This window comes from Squalius cephalus (assembly GCF_949319135.1).
Source record: "Squalius cephalus genome assembly, chromosome: 3".
Taxonomy (NCBI): domain Eukaryota; kingdom Metazoa; phylum Chordata; class Actinopteri; order Cypriniformes; family Leuciscidae; genus Squalius; species Squalius cephalus.
In genome coordinates, this window is record NC_137124.1 from 46,135,049 (window position 1) to 46,157,077 (window position 22,029).

The 22,029-nt window shown below is 35.8% G+C and overlaps 1 protein-coding gene across 26 annotated transcripts in view; it reads left to right on the plus strand.

Moving 5' to 3' along the window:
- The window catches only part of LOC307155595 (receptor-type tyrosine-protein phosphatase delta), an 846,598-nt gene that overhangs the window by 705,944 nt on the left and 118,625 nt on the right, over positions 1-22,029 (plus strand). For all 26 annotated transcript variants that reach the window (XM_079866351.1, XM_079866375.1, XM_079866370.1 and 23 more), the window contains exon 10: positions 11,353-11,494. In XM_079866351.1, the coding sequence (XP_079722477.1) occupies positions 11,353-11,494 (142 nt within the window). The remainder of the gene's footprint in view (positions 1-11,352; positions 11,495-22,029) is intronic.

Sequence of the window (22,029 nt, forward strand, 5' to 3'; positions counted from 1 at the left end):
TATATATATATATACTACCTAGGGGTGTAACGATATTCGAACCGAACCGAAAAACCGCGATACACCACCAACGATACGAATCGCGATACTCTCATGGCGTACCGAACACGCCCGCCCCGCCCCCATTGGACCTCATGTCTTGTGTACACAACGAATACAGCGTTGTTGCCTAACCGCCATTAACCACATTTAATCGCAATAAGCTCAGTGTTTTGTTACTTTCGATAATAAGCAAGGTGTAATCTTTCAGATTCTGTCTATTTGATCACGAAATTCAAACATTAAATGCCGTTTTGGCGCTCTTTGATGTGGCGTGACAGATCACCATACTAGCTCCTCATTTAAAGCGGCAGCGCGGAGCGCGAGTAAACGCGAGCATCTCTTCCTCAGTTACAGAATAAACATGAATGGACACCTGAAGGTATGTTGAAAGGTACAGTATACTTACTGAAAGGCATCATAACTCGTGTAATCGCTAAGTCAGTGTTTCAACAGCGGAAATACGTCAATAAAACACTTAGTTTTTCACATAGCTTTATTTAGCTCAGGCAAGTCATTCAGTGTCCACAGCTTGTTGGTTTGCTAAGGAAATGAACCCTTTCACTACATAAATGCACTATATTAGCCTATATATTATATTTTACTTAACCTGTAATGACATCTTGATTATTTAATGTATGTTTAAAATATCTGTCATGAAAATGACAGCAACTGTGTAAATGATTATATTTCAATAATAAATTAGATGTTAATGTAAAAACTGCCTTATGTACAGTTTACATGTTTTCATACAATTTGTTACTTGAGTGTTGATTATTATTATATCTAAAAATAAATAGCAACTGAATTTAGGCTAAAAGTCTAGGCTCTGTTGTTAAGCTTTAATGTTATAGTAATGTGAAAGTAAGGGCTCCTATATAGTTTACAGCAATAGCAGATCATTTTTTTTATCCTTGCGAAACGTTTACTTGTAATTGAATTAATTTAAAGACAAGGACACAATTTGTTAATTATAGCACTGTTTAAAAAAAAAAAGAAGCAATTTTAGCTTTCTAAACCCCCCACCCCACCAAAATGAACCAAACCGAACCGAACCGAACCGAGACATCAAAACCGTGGGACGTACTGAACCGTCAGTTTTGTGTATCGTTACACCCCTAATACTATCATTCAAAAGTTTGGGGTCAGTAAGATTTTTAATGTTTTTAAAAGAATGTTTTTATCTTCTGCTCACCAAGGCTGCATTTATTTGATTAAAAATACAAACAAAAACAGTAATATTGTGAAATATTATTCCAATTTAAAACAGCTGTTTTCTATGTGAATATACAGTGAAGTGTAATTTATTCCTGTGATCAAAGCTGAATTTTCAGCATCATTACTCCAGTCTTCAGTGTCACATGATCCTTCAGAAATCACTCTAATATGATGATTTGATGCTCAAGAAACATTTTTGATTATTATCAATGTTGAAAACAGTTATTTACATTTTTATTTCATGATGCTATGATGAATAGAAAGTTCAAAAGAACAGCATTTATCTGAAATCTAAAGCCTTTGTAACATTAAACACTACCGTTCAAAAGTTTGGGGTCAGTAAGAATTTTAATTTTATTTTTGGGGAAAGAAATAAAATAAATTAATACTTTTATTTAAACTGTTAAACTGATCAAAAGTTACAGTAAAGACATTTATAATGTTAGAAAATATTCTATTTTAAATAAATGCTGTTCTTTTGAACTTTCTATTCATCAAAGAATTTTGAAAAAAAATTGTACACAACTGTTTTCAACATTGATAATAATAATGAATGTTTCTTGAGCATCAAATCATCATATTAGAATGATTTCTGAAGGATTATTATGAAGGATCATAATGATGCTGAAAATTCAGCTTTGATCACAGGAATAAATTACAGTTTAAAATAAATTAAAATAGAAAACAGTCATTTTAAATTGTCATAATATTTCACAATATTACTGTTTTTTTTTTGTTTTTTTTAATCAAATAAATGCAGCCTTGGTGAGCAGAAGATACTTCTTTTAAAAACATTAAAACATCTTACTGACCCCAAACTTTTGAACGGTGGTAGTGTGTATATATATATATATATATACGCACACACACATACATATATACTGTAGATATATATAGATAATATGTATACACATAAACTTTTATGTTAGATGCGATTAATCGATTTGACAGCACTATTTTAAACATTTGTTTAATGCTCAGTTTCTACTTGGCTCTGTTAGCCAAGAGCCGCATGCGTGAGCGCGTGGTCATACCCGCATTTCTTTGCGTGAAAAGTGACAGTGAAAGAAAAGACACAGAGTATGACCACTGATGTATTTAAGTCTGTAAAACGGAGAACCCGTCCTGGTTGGTTCTGTCAGAAGTGAGTATACATCTCCCCAATTGCCACCAACTAAAACTGTCTGTGAGCGTCCTGTGTCCCGTCCGTCTGGCGTCAGTCGGTCTCGTCGAGGCTAATCGACTGTCTACTGTTGTTCTTTCTAATGGCGTTTTGTGCCTGTGACGTCTCATCTCCATTCTCGTTTCATGTTTCATACGATCAACTTTAAGAGTGGGCCAGATCACACTAGCTGAAAGTTGCACGGCCATCCCATTCTTAAAGCCACCGGGTTTACTCGTGAAACGTCTGGTTGAAGAATTTTGCATTGCCTTCATACATTCACTGAGCATTTTACACAAAGGAATTTTTTTTTCAAACATGTGGTAACAAATTTCTGCCCAGTGCATTACAAGAATGTTGTCCTTCCCAAAAGTGCAAACTTCTGTGAAGTGGTGCAGGGCAACGTTGTCCCACCAGTCCTTGCTTCGAACTCTCATCTACAGATTCCTCATTTTTGTACTGGGTGGAGCGTTTTACTGCTTGATAAATATTTGTCATTATGACACAAAGCTTCATGTGCTCGTCATCTGCTAATTATGATCCGAAATAGATAATTATTTAGTCTGCTTTTTAAAACAAAAAGAAAAGGAGGATGGTCAGTATGTGCCAACAGCAGGAAACTTGGTAACACTTTAGAATACAGTTCCATCATTAATGATGAACTACACAGGAACAACTGAGTAACGCAATATAGTAAACACTCCATTAACTTCTATTAACCAACAGTAAACTCTGATTAAAGAATTAGTAAGTAATAGCGCTTAGTCAAATGTGGTAGTTCACTATTAGCTAATTAATAACTAAAAAAAGTGTCTTACCTCCCAGAGAACTACTAAGAACTACTATATACAGGTTCATAATTAACATGAATAACACATAATGTATAATTAATTCTAAAGTGAAGATCATAATAACCCACTAGGAGTGATTCAAGTGTTACTACTTTCTTCTAAAGGAATTACTAATTATTTGGATCAGTATTCTAAAGTGAAAAGTATGGTAACTCTCAAGTATTGACTCAAGTCATTGTAAGCTTTGTACGTTTTTCCAAGGCTTTGGATAGTAATTCCTTCTGATGGATTTGGTAATGCTTAAATCATTATTAGTGGGTTACCGTGATCTTCACTTTAGAATACTGATCCAAATCAATTAGTAATTCCTTCTGAAGGATTTGGTAATACTTGAGTCAGTACTAGTGGGTTACCATGATCTTCACTTTTGAATTAATTATACAGAAGCATTACTCTCATTAATTATGAACCTGTATAAACCCCGCCCCTTTTCATCACTGCGTTCATTGTCTTTAGACTTCCGGTTCGTATTTCCACAGCGATCTATACGTATTTATGAATAAACTGCTCATTTTAAAATCTTCCTGGTCTACTGACATTTATGACATCAGTTTTAATCATTACAGTGCTCTTGATAACTTTTGTTAACTCTACAATAAGCAAATCCACTTAACCAGCTAATTATTCTTCGACAGCAATGTCGTAGAAATATACAGAACTACTGCAAAAATGGAAGTTCAAAGAAAACATTCTGCATGCATGTTTCTCTGGCGCATAAGGTCTATATACATGTACAGATCTGGCCTTTAAAAACGCGCGTTTTCTCCCGCGGCATTCGGCAATTCGTCTCGTAGAGTCTCGCAGAATTCTGCAAGTGCTTCGGGGGGCCTACTTAAAAAAATCCCTCAATGTGTTTCGCTTCACAGAATATCCACCAGGTGGCGCATAAAAAACAACTTTACATTAGATTTTTTATTTTACTTCACATTACGTCATGATTGTGAGAAAACATCCACAATAAAATATAAATTATAAATAGTAATAGACACAAATATTTACAGTAGGCTACTGTATTATACAAACATTTGAAAATATTTGTAAATGCAAAAGGTTCATTAAGACAAGAAGGGGTATTGGACAACGTTTACGAATTTTTATATGCTTTGTCATTGCTGTGGTTTCCAGGAGATGAGTGCATGCAGAATATTTAACATTGCTTTTATTAAAACAGCAAAGTGACGTTCTTGCCAGCGCATAACTTTTTTGTACAACTATTAAGATGATTGTGCATGCAATGCGCATTTATACTAAGCGCAACAGAGAATTTAGTGTGAGCATAATGCACGTGGCTCTGCCTGTAAAAACCCAGCAGTATTTTTTTTATATATATACACAAAATCATCCTAACATAATGCAAGGCTTAAATAATGCGACTTACCCAGATTCTTAATTCGTACAGATATTTCTTGTGTGATTGTTCTTGGGCAGATATTTCTTGTGAGGTAATGTCGCAGCACAACGCGTAGCATACGTTGGGCGCATCTGATTTGCCATTAAATTATTCATAAATATTTTAATTAAACTGTCTTAATGCATTAAGCATAAAGATTTTTCCACGTTAGTCTCAGAATGTCCGGGGTTGGCTTGAGGTCTTGCCGACAGTTTGTAAATATTCTAAATATTCATATTCACAAAATCCATATAAAGGGTGATCAACAGTTATGACTTCTAAAATAAAATAAAAATGACCAGATAAGAGGTATCTGATTGACAGTTTGACAGATGTTGTTTTAAAAAAATAATTACAACATTATGGGGAAGTGGTATTAAATATTCGGTAACACATAGCCTAATACAATTATTTTAATTATGCATTTTGTTCAGTTTTGCTTTTACAAAATGTTCCCTGTTTTTTATAATTAATTTAACCTGAGATGTGCGTTATATCGCTTTTGGATCATTCTTTGTGTTGTCGAATTTTGACACGGTTTCATTACTTGTTCATAATAATTTGATTCATAATTATTTATTTCTAAAAGTAAAAAAACTAAAAGTTTTTCTAAAAGCAATATTCTAAAGAGATACAAAGACAGTGTACGTGTACCCACCAGATTTCGTCATGAGTCATTTTGTACCCACTACTTTTAACTTCCGTTGACCGTTTTGGTTATGAGGAGCAATATGAGAGAAAAATTTTGTAATCATTGTCTGACACAAAAAAAAAAATATATATATATAATATTCATTTTATTTTAGTTTTCGTGTTCGCATTTATGAGGGAAAAAACAACGTGTCAGTTTACGGTTATGGACGTGAGCGCACTAAAGCGGCACTAAAAGACTGCTTTAAAACTTTCACAGAGACCTCAAACAGAACAGCTGCCTTTCTTTAAATCGAATTTCGTTTTGTATTAATTATGTCTTAATTTTAATCAGTGTTTCGTGAACCAATTGCCTGGATTTAAGAAGTAAATATAGCAGACAATCACGACATTGGAGGCCCCGGCGATATCTCATAAATGAACCGAAACTCAGCGTGTAATGAACATTCACATTTACAGTGTATTTAGACACATTTAGACGCATTCATAATCATTACTTTTACCGGTTCTTTGTGGCAAGCTTTATGCGTGCGGTCGTGCGCTTGAGTGCGGCTATATTATAGTAAATGCTCATTACTTAAAACAAAGCATAAGCCTCTTCCTGGCATGCAATGGAATCTACAATGTTAGTTGGTTATATCAACATATGTCAAATTAAGTTACGCGATATCAACAAATTAAGCTATAAACATTAATTTGAAATAACTTAAAGCATATGTATAGTAGATTTGCTTAAATAGCATTTAAACAAAGGAACTGCAAGGGATTAAAACCTCGCCCCCACGCTGGTGAAAACTGGAAAAACCGGTTTTCTTTTGATTCCCTGAGAGGAGATCGATTAGCATTGGGGGTTGAATCGGCAGACCTGGGGGGTGGGTGGTTGTACTTTCTTGACTCTGTGCAATTGTTAGCAGCTAAAACAAGCAGCTAAAACAAAGACTGTGCAATTAATTACATTTTGGAAATAACTTTCTTAATGTCGTTTTATTTAGCCTATACACTGCAAAAAAAATTTTTTTTTTTTTTGAATTTGTAAGTATTAAATATGTTTTACAAACAATTGGTTTACAAACTCTTGGAGGTTTGTGGTTACCATCATTCAGAAGAGTGGTGCTTGTGTTTAGACTTATGTTTTACGTGATTAAATCAGGAAGATTATATTGGTTTCTGTCCACGAAAACGCATTAAGACTATTTAATCAGGAAATGGAGGCACCGGCGCGATATAACTTGCATTGCTCGTGAACTGAGCTCGTCTCATAAATGAACCGAAACTCAGAAATGTATCTAGAAAGCTTGAAATGTCCACTTTTAAACAAAACAATTCAAAACGAAAAGAAACAGACAACTCTCTTATGTAAGTGTGCATTTCTCTCTATAGGCACGTTCACAATATCTGCGAAGATAACGAGTCAGCATTGTCAACATCTTTGACTGACACATAAAACACTAGATTATTAGTAAACAATTAAAATGTCTCCTTGCTATACTTGACACATGATTACTTTTGCCAGTTCTTTGTGGCAAGCTTTATGCATCCGTTAACTATCGAATATCGTGACTCATATTTTGTACCAGACCATTTATGGTTGTTCATATTGTTCAACAAAGTTCTTGATAAAAAAAGAAAAGAAAAAAAGAAGCTACTGTGCCTAATATTATTGTTGTATAGCGCGCAAGGTTTATGCGCATGCTTTAAGTCTTCTCCGTTTTTAGTATACTGTGGCAGAATTACAGTGCCTGGTCTGGTATGTATAGCCTACTAGGCTACATCGTTTTAAAATCGGTTTCAGTGGTTTCGTGTGTACGCAGATATTTCTTGAGACGACGCCATGTTTTTATGTTTTTATGCACTTTTACTCTTTTAGTTTTGTTGCAATTTCACCAAAAGCTTATAATTAGGAAATACACACAACACGCTAAACTTATATTCTCTATTATGTTAAAAATGTTGTAAAAAATACGTATTATTCTTATATAATAAGAATAACAGTAATGTACATTTATATTATGGAAATATGGAAATATGGATATGGAAAGAGGAATTCTTCTCAACTACCACCAATAAAGTTTTAAAATTCTTCATTAGAAAATATTATATTTTGATGATTCTGCAAGTTCAGCAGACAGTGAGGTTCGGGTTTGTTCCGATCAGAGCTCGTGAGTGGAGAGCGCATTTCTGAATATTCCGCTCCGCTATTCATTCCGGTCGCTCGCTCAACACAGATGTCATGTTGCCTGGTTCGAAAATATGTGGAATAAGGGCTGCTTTCGACTAAAAGGTTTTTTTTTTTTTTTTTTTCTAGTCGACTAGTATACTAGGCTAGTTGTTCATTTAAGTAATTCATGGACAAATCGCCCCTTTATATTAATTTAATTAGCCTACTTATATGGATCATGAGTGTTTACGTAATATAGCCGCACTGCGCACGACCGCACGCATAAAGCTTGCCACAAAGAACCGGTAAAAGTAATGATTATGAATGCGTCTAAATGTGTCTAAATACACTGTAAATGTGAATGTTCATTACACGCTGAGTTTCGGTTCATTTATGAGATATCGCCGGGGCCTCCAATGTCGTGATTGTCTGCTATATTTACTTCTTAAATCCAGGCAAATGGTTCACGAAACACTGATTAAAATTAAGATATAATTAATACAAAACGAAATTCAATTTAAAGAAAGGCAGCTGTTCTGTTTGAGGTCTCTGTGAAAGTTTTAAAGCAGTCTTTTAGTGTCGCTTTTAGAGCGCTCACGTCCATAACCGTAAACTGACACGTTGTTTTTTCCCCTCATAAATGCGAACACGAAAATTAAAATAAAATGAATATTATAATTATTTTTTTTGTTGTGTCAGACAATGATTACAAAAAATTCTCTCTCATATTGCTCCTCATAACCACTGAAAACGGTCAACGGAAGTTAAAAGTAGTGGGTACAAAATGACTCATGACGAAATCTGGTGGCGTACACTGTCTTTGTATCTCTTTAGAATATTGCTTTTAGAAAAGTTTTTTTTTTACTTTTAGAAAAAAATGACATAATTATGAATCAAATTATTATGAACATATAATGAAACTGTGTCAAAAATCGACAACACAAAGAATGATCAAAAGGCGATATAACGCACATCTCAGGTTAAATTAATTAAGCTCCTCATAACCACTGAAAACGGTCAATAGAACCCAAAGTCAAATTATTATGGACTGAAGTTAAAAGTGGTGGGTACAAAATGACTCATGACGAAATCTGGTGGGTGCATACCCACCGTCCCCACCGAAATCGACGCCTATAAGGGAAACATGATAATATAAAAAGTACTGTACAGTAATGCAGAAAAGCGCATTACAACCATGTTAAAACTATTTAAAACGTTAAGATGCAAAAATGAACTAAATGTAAAATTAGATAATGATAATGCGCAAATGATCTCGGTCTCTTCAAAGGTCTTCGCAAATTATTGTGTTATAAGACTCAGTTATCATAGCCTACATCACGTCTCTTCTACTGTAAGTACACAGAAAAAAAAATAAGAGAAATGATGCGCGTTTGAGTCAGATTTTTATGAAGAATATGTGACTGTTTATGTAACTGGCAAAAGAAAACATTGTATTCGTCATACTTCGTCAACTCAGTATGGCCACATGAAACTCGACTGCCATCTACAGGTTTTATTATTTCCTGCGTCCAACATCTAATCCCCCTTCTGCACGATCCCGCAGAATTTCGGAAGTGCTCGCAGCATTCTTCTCTCTGAGACGCGCATTTTTAAAGGCCACATCTGTAGTAGTTCTCTGTGAGGTATGACATTTTTTTATTGATTAGCTAATAGTGAACTACCACATTCTACTGAGCACTATTACTTACTAATGTGTTAATCAGAGATTCTTGTTAGTTAATAGTAGTTACTAGAATGCTAATAGTGAGTTACTTATTCGTTCCTGTGTAGTTATTATTCATTAATGATGGAACGGTATTCTAAGTGTTACCGGAAACTCTGTTTATTTGTGAAGTTTGCACTTTTCCAATTTGAAGCTTGAAGCACATCAATTCGATCACTTTATTTAGTGTTCATGTAAACACTATGTTTATCATCAATCAGAATGATTTTATTCCAATTGAAACAAAATATGTAAATGTATATCTAGCTACTTATGCTGATGGCTGCTACTTCTTGTTTATTCTACAAATCATGTTGTTTGTGGACATTTCAAGAATAAGCGATGTGCATGAGTTTGTGTGACTAACACAGGATCGTACCTATCTATAGTTAAGTTATATGTTACTTATGTTAGTTCACTTCAAGTGTACTTTAATATACTTCAGAGTGTACTTTAATAAATTGTGTGTATTTAATAAATAAAAGTAGACTAGATCTATAAAACAAGTAAACTATCTGTATACCTATAAGTTCACTTGTAGTGTAGTTCAGAGTATACTTGCAGTGCAAAAGAAAAATGTAATGTTGCACATGCCCTTGGCGATGTGGACAGTGGACACCATATCATTTTGAGCACAGTTTTACCATCTGAGGCAGATTTCAGTCATCGTAAAAGATTTATTTTGTGGCAGGGCAAAACTGTCTTGATTCTTTTAGAGTGACATGCTCACCGACAGCTGATGATTTCTTCTGACAGTGTCAATAGTTTAGTGTGCCAGTCCCGTTGTGGTGACCTTCAGATGAAGAAGCAATAGGAGCACAGCTGCTATTGACGCGAGTGTGAGAGAACCATTCAGTATTTATGAAATGCAGCATAAATGTCTTATTTACCATTTCTTATGTTATGACAGCACTACAAAAAATGACCTAGAGATAAAGACTGAGCAGGTCACAAATTCCATCTTTTCCAGAGAAAACACTGCAGACTTTAGTACAAAAGCATATTTGGGTTTGTGTGTCAAGGATATCCACCCTTACAAAAATGAAATATACTTTAAGTTCATTTTATTAGGTAAACTTAAGTTCAAGTATATTTAGTTAAGTATACCAATATCAGTGTACTAGTAGTATACTTGGAAGGGAACTATTTCAAAACTTCTGGGGACTGAAGTGCCTCACTTTTTAGTTTATAAAAGTATACTTTTAAGTGTATTTGAGGAGTAACAGTAGTAAACTTCACTTTTATATTTCAACTATACTACAAGTGAACATCGAAAGTAAACTGTAAGTTTACTAGCTATAGTTATAGCCCACTTTTTAGTTTATGAAAGTACACTTTGAAGTACACTCAGTAAACTATTTGTTTTTATAACTATTCGTTTTCTTTAAATGAACGTAACATCATACACTTTACTTGTTTAACTTATTTAATGCAAGTATACTACCTTGTCTCTATTAGTATCTCAAGTATTCTAACTGTGCTTTTGAGTAAACTTGAAGTTAACTCCTATATGTACACAACCAGTGGATTTATGCTAATGATTTATGTATTAAATAAAGTGACTTAATGAAAAAAGTATATCTCTAATAAGTACATATAAAGGTAGATGGAAAATAACTCTCTTGTTTGTAGTTTAAAAGAAGTATACTAATAGCACACTTGAATAAGCGTATCATTTATAAGTGTAGTCAGACTTGACCAGAGTCTCAGCTAATCTGTCTATCGTACAGTCTGACATAAAATACTATTCCTGTCGTGCAGTCTGATCGCATAAGTCTCATATCGTATTAACTCACAAAATACATAATTTAGGACACAAAATAAAAATAAACAAATAAATCTAACAGTTTGCACTGGGCTTCAGAATGAGGAAACACCAACATATCAGCAATTATAAATATTTCCCAGGGAACAAATCGCAGATTTGCTGAAAACCTTAACCAGACTTTCTGTGTTTCTGTGTCCTGTGTTCATACTGTTGCATCAGGTTGAGTAAATGATGGTCTGTTGTCTGTCCATAGCTATTTGTCAGGATGAAGTGTGTGTGTGTGTGTGTGTGTGTGTGTGTGTGTGTGTGTGTGTGTGTGTGAGCATGATTCTCTGTCGTCAATCGTGAACAAAAAAAACTCTCGTAACATATCTTGTCTCTCGCACCTGTAGGTTATAGAGTTCGATGATGGATCAGGCTCAGTGCTGAGAATCCAGCCGCTGCGGACGCCGCGCGATGAAGCCATTTACGAATGCGTCGCCTCCAACAGTGTTGGGGAGACGAGCGCCACAACACGACTCACTGTTTTACGTGGTAGGTCTATGACGAATAACACTCGCTAACCTTTGCTCTCTCATTGCCTTCCAGCCCTCACAGGTACGTGTTTTGTCTATTTGTTCTTTTTGTCTGTTTGTATGTTTCTGCAGTGAGTACACTGCCGGTAAAAAGTTTGGAATAATTGGAATATTTTTTTTAATGCTTACAAAGGTTGCATTTATTTGATGAAAAATATAGTAAAAACAGTGATATTGTAAAATATGATTACAATATTAAATAATATGATTTATGTATGTGTGCAATGCTGGTGATTTCAGAATTGGATCCTAATGCAGTGTAACATATTTATTAACAAAAAATAACAGGCAACAGCAAACACAGGCAAAACACAGAGTAAATCCAAACACAGGGAAAGGCAGTACTGAAAAGAAGGCATGTGATACATGCACAAAAACACAACACTAAACACCAAACACTGAAAGGAAAGCACAAGGGCTGCATCTGAAATCACATACTTGCCTACTGTATATTTGGCAAAAAAAAAAAAAAACTGTACAGTTGGTACTCAACCAGAATAATACTTCTACCACCGCGGGAAAATTGCGGGTGTGTATTTGCTGCCTTTTACAGCTATGAGGCGCTACAATCACAGACTTTGAAAAGTGTCAGTTTATTCTCTCTATTGCGTAATCTGCCGCTGCGTCGCGTAGAGTTCTCAACGGGTCGGGTCGGCCCGACAAACCCGACGGGACCCGCGGGTTCGGGCCGGGTTCGGGTCGAAAATATAAGCAAATGACTCGGGTCGGGTCGGACCTCGGGCTTAATCTTTTCCGCTCAGTGAAAAAAAAAAAAAAAAAACATTTATTAATCATCGCTGCTGTTCACCGTAAAGTCTGGCTGCTGCGTGCAACGTGCATCATGGAGAGGGGCGGGGGCAGACCTGACGCTGCTGTGTGCACGCCTTTAGCCTGGAGAGAAGAAGATGGAGTTGGTGAAAAGTAAACTTGCCGCAGGTGAATTCACCGTCGCTACTACAGGAGTGGGAAAATCAGAGGTCTGGAAAGTTGTTTGTATTGTTTATATTGTTAAAAGGCGTGAACATTACAGGTTGATTTGAATTCCCGTCTGCTGGTCATGATAATACGTGTATGAGAAAAAAATAATAATTATCGTCGGGCCGCGGGCCGGGTTCGGGCAGATAATTCATGTTGAAGTGTCGGGTTACATCGGGTCCGGGCTTTAAAAGCCACGGGCCGGTTCGGGTCGGGTTGTAATTTTCAGGCCCGTTGAGAACTCTAGCGTCGCGGCTCATTGAGAGCGATTAAGAGCTGTTGCAGATAAATTCAAGTGAAACATTGTAGTTAAATGAATTCATAATCATAATACTGAAATTACAGTACAAATTTAGAACTGAAACAAATGTAGGCTTCTATTATTGCATCAAATTTAAGCAAAGTACTGTATGCTAAACGTAAACATTGTGTGTCCAATTTTTCTATAATTTAGAAAGGTTATGCATGTCAATAGGTTATGTGTCTTATATTTCGTGTTATTTTAATTTGTCAGTAGATTTATTAACTGAAACATAACAGTGAAATAAATTAAACTAAATGATCGTGAAGTTAAAACATTGATCAGGACTTGCTAACTGATGCTAGTCGGCAGCAATTGTGTTTTAGCATTCTTTATTAAGAATTAAATAGGCTTACAGTAGGTTGTTATGATTAGCATAATTTTCTTTAATAAATAATGAAAACATTTCAACATAGAACATTGCAATAGAAAAATATTAGGCTACATCATTGAGGCTTTGCATGAGCATAAGACGTTAAGCTCAATCTCTATACAGCGTTCAGACGATAGCTCTGGCCTCGCGGAGCTTCAAGCGTTCCGAGATCAAATCTCAGCTCTACCATCTTCATAATTTTGTCTCTAGTTTAAAGGTCCTGTATTATGCAAAATTCAGTTTTGCATGCTGTTTGGACATAAATGTGTGTTGGCAGTGTGTGTACACAACCAGCCATAAAAATCCACTCACTCCTTTTTTATTAATCCCCATAAATCATCAGCACTGTCTCCCAACGACCTGTTTTCAGAATGCGGCTTTAGTGACGTCACTACAGCACAGGCCCCGCCCACGAGTGTTGACAGACACTGCCGTTTCAACATAGACCAGCCCTGATCGCGTTCACAGCTGCTGCACTGACGAGAATGTCTCCCAAGCGTTGTAGGTGTTGTGTGGCTGGATGTATTAATCCACATAGCTCTCTCTATTTACTCCCGAAATCTGAGGCAGCCAAGACGAGGTGCAGTTATTTTGTTTTTAAAGGGTACATAACATGCACAGTTTCACCTAATCTCATGTTAATCTTGAGTACCTATAGAGTAGTAGTGCATCCTTAATATCTCAAAAAATTGTTTAGTTTTATTAAATTTATAAAAGAAAAATACAGCTTTCCGATTCTCTCCGGAAAAAGCCGAGGTCCTGGAGGCGGAGCTATAGAGTCAAGCGGTAGTTCTTGATTTCCAGCAAAAGACAGAAATCTGATCCAGTTGTACTTACATGAATGGGGTCTTTTATCACTGGGACCGCTCCACGTTTTAATAGCAAACGATTTGCAAATCCAGCGTCGACCTGAGCCTTGTTAATAAAACATTCGTCACTGAAATGACCAGAACACTAACCGCACTTCCTACACTCCGTTGCTGCCCCAGAAAAACAAACTGCATCCACTGTTCCTGTAACACTGGGTTCTTTGGAAAGCTGGACACGGTAAGCTTTCCCTCACATCCAAAAACACACTTTTTTGGAGACATTCTTGAACAAATCCTATGCAGCGCTGCCGATGATTTCCTGTTGAAGCGCGTTGATGTGCGCGGTCTCGCTCTCCTCTAGTCGACGTGCTCGCGGGCGAGCTTTTCCGAGAGAAATGCTCATATAAGGAGTTGCACTCTGATCTACGTCATTAGATCCACGATCTAAAAAAAACCAGCCGAAACTTGTACCAACCCGGAAGTAAGATTTTCAGCATAGAAATTCTCCGTTATTCGTCCAAAATATTTTTTTAAAACTTTGCCCATGTTTAGCATGAGAATCTATCTCTTTAACACTGTAAACAACTCTGAATACATGAAACACCATTGTACCCCCCCTTTAAAGAAAATGCTCCCTCAACTCTACCGAAATTCGTTTATGTACTTGCGCACTTCTTATAACTTACTGTGTTTACTCAGCTCTTACGGTGATTTTCTGAAGTGAACTGACGCTTCATCTTTTGTGTGATGTACAATAAACTTTATTAAACTCATCAGCATATGTTTGATCATCATTCGGACCTGGTCCGAAACAGCAGACTTGTAGGCTATTAATAGTGGATACATACAAGCAGATGACAAATATGTTATAACCGTAATTAAACTACTAAACTATACCTGTTCCATCTCTATACAGCACTCTGACTCTGTAGGCATTATTGTCCGACTCGAAATGAACACCGTTACTGAGAGTTTCTGATATTATCATCATTCCGTGAGATGAAATTGTCCTGACAGACTGAGCGCGAGCTCATGAAGCTCCGCCCCCTGGGTCGTCCAGCAGCAGATTATTTGCATTTAAAGGGCACACACTAAAACAGCGCGTTTTTCTGAGCCCCAAAAAATGACAATTTAAACATGCTGTAAAAAATGATCTGTTGGGTATTTTGAGCTAAAACTTCACATACACACTCTGGGGACATCAGAGACTTATTTTACATCTTGTGAAAAGGGGCATAATACGGGACCTTTAATATTTGTCAAAAATAAAAACTTTTGAAATGTTAATTTATTGATTCGAAACACTTTTTGGAGCTTTGTTGTGTTTGATTTGATCTGTTGTGTTTTCCTGTCATTTTTATTAATATTATTATTAATTGTCATTTTACACATTGCAACATAAATTTGCTACATTCCAGTAGAGCCGCTGCACAGACGACAAAACTGATGAAGGAAGATTATCAGCCGATCGCACCAGAAAATGAAGATGATGAAGCTCGTTTTTAATCTGTTAAATTATTGTTTTGTAAATCATTCACGAAATTGAGATGACTGACAGTGATACCCGGCCATAGCAACGAAAGAAAATTTTCAAAACAGATCCATACATTGAACAAATCAGAAAAAGACTGATTTTGTTGACTTGGCTATAAAAAAATAACAGACTAACTAAATAGTATTCCTTTCAATATAAAAACCAATGAAAATGTAAAAGAACACTAAAATTAATTAAGTCTGAAACCCCATCGCACATTTCAAGGTTTAAATAAAGTGTCAGGACAGTTTACATTGTAAACTGTCATACATTTCTGTAAACTGTCATATTTCTGTCATAAAAGTTTATTAACTAAATATTTCATTATTTCAATAATTGAAGAATTAAAACGCTCCTTTGGTTTGAGCCAGCTTGTTCAAAGCAAAACTAAATACAATCTTCAAACGCATGTTCATTTGTTGTCATGAACAAAATGTTCAACTCAATATTATATTCCACAGGGATCTTTGGATCCTTACAACCAGGGTGCGATTTGTGAATTAAGCATTATTTTTTTTTATTTTTTTTTTTACACACACACAAAAAAAATGCACTTACATTTAAAAATGCGGCAATTGCTGCTGTTTTGCACAATATCCCTTTGCGCCACCTGGCGGTCATTTCGTGAATGACTTTGAAATGTGACTGGTTTATTTTTGCCGCTGTGGTTTGCGTGGCTGTAATAGGCATTCTGGTTGACTACCTACTGTATGTGACAAAAGAAGTAGTCCGAATTCACAGTACTCATAAAAGAGTAGACAAAAAGTACCTGGATAACCTACCACTGATTCTGAAGTGTACATACAGTATTTGTGAATGGCAGTGAAGTGATGCAACTGATGCTGTAGGTCACATGACAACAACAACATGATGAATGTAGCATGTCAGGATTACATTCATACTACAAACACTTCTTACTATATAGAAGATATTTTTTATAGAACATATACAGCACTTACTTATTCAAAATAATTATCTACACAAGATAGTATACGATTTCGGACACAGCCAAAAACTTAAAACTTAAATATGGACAGGCATGAAGGGCAAACAAGCATAACAAAAACACATGAGAACAAATAAATGAAACTAATTAACAAAGAAAACTACAAACCGACTATAAACTAAACAGGAAACAGTAAAAAACCTAAACCTAAAACAAGAGTCCAGAGCAGGAGTTGTGACACTGTGATGTCAAAGCTGATTTTTCTGCATCGTTACTCTAGTTTTCAGTGTCAGATGATCCTTCAGTTAACATTCTAATATGCTGATTTGCTGCTCAAGAAAACATACTTCCTCTTCTACTTTAAAGGCTGGTGTTTTGGCTGCTAAAAACAGCTTTGCATCACAGGAATAAATTACATTTTAAAATCTATTAAAATTAAAGTTATTTTAAATTGTAATAATATTTCACAATATTATTGTTTTTATTACATTTTTATCGAATAAATTCAGCCTTGGTGAGTATAAGATACTTATTTCAAAATCATAAAACATGTCCAGTACTGTGTGTTTTGGTTTTAGCTAGAGTATTTGGCCAATGCAGCAAACAGCACCGTCTGTGCCTGCATTTTATTTCTAGAAAAGCCTCCCATGGATGGAGCCTGAAAACTGTAAAAGCTCCTTCAGCTCTCACTGACCTTGGAGCTTTTTAAAGGGGTTGATTAATATTCTAATTAGCGAACGGGCTTTCCCACTCGCTAGCTTCAGCATCATCAATATAACTCTAATTTTATGCTACATTTACAACATTTTTACAAAGTTGCCCTGTAAGGATGTGGCAGGGCCCGTGTGGAGAAAACGGAGTGAAAATGCTCTGTTTTACAGTGAAACTGCAGGCTTCACCATTTAAATCCAATGTCTCTGTGTTCTGAAAGGCTTTTACCTGACTTATCTTTTAATGGAATTATGAAACGCAGTTACTAATCTGGTAGTTTGGTCTGAGGAAGAACCCACCGACCTAAAATGGAAGAAATGGGAGAGAAGATTATGCTTTCCACCTCCAAATATTTGCATGGTTATTGGCAAAACATTTTTCCTCTACTTTCTCTTATTTTCTCCCTCCTTCTAGCTCCTTTGTGGCCACATCTGTTGTTGGAGGGAGAGTATTTCTGTTTGCAGCTCAGGCCTGATAAAACCTGCAACACAATAGTGGCGCGTCGCTTAGAACACACACACACACACACACACACACACACACACACACACACACACACACACTGCAGCACAGCAGAACTCAATCAGGGGGAAAGTCTGCAAATCTCTCTGGATATGTTCAGAATACAGGCCCAGTGCTCACTGCATATGGCACAGTGCACACTGTAGTCTATACTGCCTGTTTGTAAAGATATGATGTGAACAGCAGGGGAGACTGAGGGGAATGTTACAGAACACACAACATAACATGTCCTTCATAACTCACAGATCTCCCTGCCATCTGTGGGTCTGAGAAACATACGCCAGCAGGTGCAACATTCATCACAATATTCAGTTCAATACTGTATAAAAGAAAGAAAATTGCCAAAGTTGTTCCTGTTACAAATACACAATGATTTTAATCAAGATTGTGTCATTATATCACTGCTTCTATAGTTTTTTTATTTTTTTATTTTTTTAATTAACTTTTTTTTTTCAGGTTTGATTTTAGTTTAGTCTTAGTAATTGTACGTGCTTTCGTCACTTTTATTAGGTTTATCATATACATTTGCATATAGCTTTGATTTAATTTAAAAAATAACAAATAACAATAATTAAAAATTTGGGCCAGGGAAGTTTCCGAAATTTGGTTGATTTGACACGGAATGACAGAATAATGTTTGTTATATACTTCAAAGAATATATATATTTTTTTATTTCCCATTCTGCATCTGAACTTTTACCCAACAACCTAGAGAAAACAGATATTAATTACAATTCAAGGTGTTAAAACCAAAGAAATGTATTCTTCAAAATTATTTATATATTAAGATCACGTGTGAATTAATCATCGTGGAAATAAAAATGATTATTTTACCTTTAGCAAATTGTATGCAAAATGTCTTAACTCAGGCTGTCCAATCCAAAAATGAGTCAAGGAAGATTAAAAATGACTTCCGACTCGTTCTTCACACTGGAATGGAAGGTCAAGTTGAGCACAATACAGTGTGTTATTCAGTATTGCACACAGAGAGCTGCTATAGTCTGCCGTAACTCATCTGACGTTCAGTGCGTACAGCAAACTTACATTCTGGACCAGTATATGTACTGCAAACATAGTATGAGTAGATGGTAGCATGCTATTTAAAACACCCTGCTCTCTCTTCGAGCCTCACGTGGAATGACGGTTTGGATGGAAATGTTATAATTATGAACAGAAAGCCCTAAACAAATATTTAAACATTAATATAAATGAAGGAATCAGAGTTGTAGTAATTACTGCAGATTCAGCCAGTGGGCAAGCAGCATCGTTTGAGCATGAATAATGACACAAAACTAATACGTATTCCGCCGTAAGATATCACGCTGTGGCAGACTACACCAGCGTCAAAAACAAGCTTAGCATTAAAGCACCTTTGCCTCAGTTAAGCCCCGACATACTTTTCTTCCCCTAAAAACATGCCGTTCAATCGGCCGTTCTGTGTTGTGTGGGAATATGGGTCATGTCTTATTCATGAATGCACCCACTGAACTGGGACCAATGTGTTCGGCCCTTTCACAGGGTGGGAATTGCAGGCCGATATTTGCCAACAAGGTCACAGGCACAATGCATTATACATCACAGTAAACAAAAAATCTGGGAAAACCTCAAATGTTGCTGGTAGCACCAATACATTTCAACACACAGCAAAATATCTTGCCTCAAAAAACCCCTGAAAATGATCACTCGGTCATCATTTATTCTCCATAACACATGTGAGATGTTTAGCAGAATGTTCAAGCTGCTCTTTTCCATACGTGACCATATCTGTGTATATATTAAGACACATTTAAACATAAGTGACAACAAACTTGGTGCACATATGCTTCAGGAGAGGGGGAAATAATGAGTAAAATACTTAAATTTGGGTCTGTTTCTCACACATAAAATCATGACTTCAGAAGACTTGAAATATAGTGCATAAGTCATATTGTTCTTTTTGGAACAAATAACACCAGCATTGGAACATTAGATGACATAATTTAATTAATTTAAACATATTACATTGCAAAAAATGTGCACAGCTTTGTTAAAGACAGGAAATTTAGTCTAAAATTGAGCATCGAAGCAAATGATGTGTGATGGAAACAGCTTTTGGTTGCAGGATGCAGGATGAGTATATGAGTGGGATAAAGAGGAGAGTTCTGGAAAAGTGAAGTGCCACTAGACATGGAGAAAACTGAAAGGGTTTTAAATGACCCTAAGGGGGAATATTAGCGTCACAATTTGACTCCAGGGATGGAGAAACATCAGAGAGATTAACTGAATTCATTTAGTTCAATGTGCTGTGACCTGGTGTCCATTTGACATCCACTCACACAGTCAGCCAGTGAATATCATCAGCACTTTCCTGTAGCGTCATCTGATGTTAAAGACCCAGAGGCACTGACCCCATCATTTTATATGTATATGTATACTGTGTGTGTGTGTGTGTACACACAGTATACATATATATACAGTGTATATATATATATATATATATATATATATATACAGTATATATATGATTTTGGCTTGTCTCACCTCAGAGGTCTCGACTTGTCCAACAGTTATTCTAAATCATAAAACGGTTTATAATGTTGTATAGTCTATGGAATAAAGTTATTCATTATATTATGAACTTTATTTATTATAAAGTAATTTTAGTTATGAAAAACCTAATATTCAGTATTGCCCCATATTTTGTCATCATCTCAATTGCATTTTCACAAATGACATCGTTTGACACCCAGGAAGGTGGGTATATATGGTAACACTATACAATTATTTAGATCATTTGAATCATGTATTAGAAAATGTTAAAATTAACATTAAATAAGGTTAATAAATGTATTTTTCATTTTTTGTTAAGAAATTTAACCTTATTGAAAAATGTTACCATCAAACTCAACCATCAACCCTGTAAAGGAAATGATTGTGGGATAAGTTTATACGTAACCACCATTTGGCCCCAAACTAGCTAGACTCAGTGACGTCTGAGGGTACGTTTACACGACAATGATATGCTTAAAACTGAGAAGTTTTTCCTTTGATTTTTCCATGTACAGACGACACCATTGTCAAAATGATCCCCATTCACACAGATCCGCATAAACAACTAAAAATGCTGTATTACTCTGCCAGGCCATTAGATGACGATGAAACACTATAGATTGAACACGTAATATGCATGTGAATGATGTCATTGTCTTTAGAGATTCGCGTTTTTTGTTGTTTACACTGAGACCATATTCAAAAACTTGCACTTTGAAACCTGTTTTCAAAAGTTTGCGTTTTCGAGCACCCAAAACAACATTGTCGTGTAAATTAATGGCCAAAACGCATAAAAAGATGTACGTTTTTAGATGAAAACGGTGTCGTCTAAACAGCCCCTAAAGCAGAGGTTTTCAACCCTGCTTCTGTGGACCCATCCTAATCAAACACACCTGAACTGGCTAATCATGCTCTTTGGAGTCACTTGAAAATCACATTGGTGTGATATTCATTTGTGCAGAAGCATATAATCTTCCCCAGGAACAGGGTTGAAGACCTCTGGCCTAAAGCAACCCTGTTATTGTTCCTTCTATTGCCAAAATTTTGTCTGCAAATATATTTAGTGACAACAAATAAATAAATAAATAAATAAATAAAAAAATCACACAAATAAGAGTTTAAAAACTGTATTCATTCCACATGTTGTGGTGATGGGGTTGCAGAAAATGAACAGCAAATAAAACTTCTCATATAATATTTAATTTTGCCTTTTGAATTAGGTATTTTATTTGTGAATCATTAGTGCCTCTTTTTGGATTCTTTTTGGATTCTTTTTGGATTCTTTGGATCTTAGTTTAGTTGATGTTGTATAGTCGATGTTGTAGGCTATAGATGAATTTAAAGATTCATCTTTTACAGTGAGGATAGATGAATGTCTCAATAGAAGCAGGAAAACTGTTATGTCATGGAGGGAAAGTCCAACAGCTGTTCTTTCTTTCAAATGTCTGTTTCTGTGCCGTTCCAATGCAAACTGATTCCCATAGCGGAACTAGAGGAACTCTGGCAAATCCAGTGAAAAGCTGCCCCGATCATAACAGATGACAGCGACGGAAAACACTCCATTCTCTGCTGAGTTGAGTTGCGTCTAGACAAAGCCTATTTTATGGTAATCCGGAAATATCCGTGCCAAAGTCGGAACGGCGGCACCTTTTTTTTCTTCTAAATGTGCATCGAATTGACAGAATTTGACTGTCCCTCAACTTTTGCTTTGAACGGAGGCGTAATCTTCAGCAAACAGTCGTCGTGCAGGAAGTCCGGATCTCGAGGTATAATTTAAATTCCTGACAGAAAAAC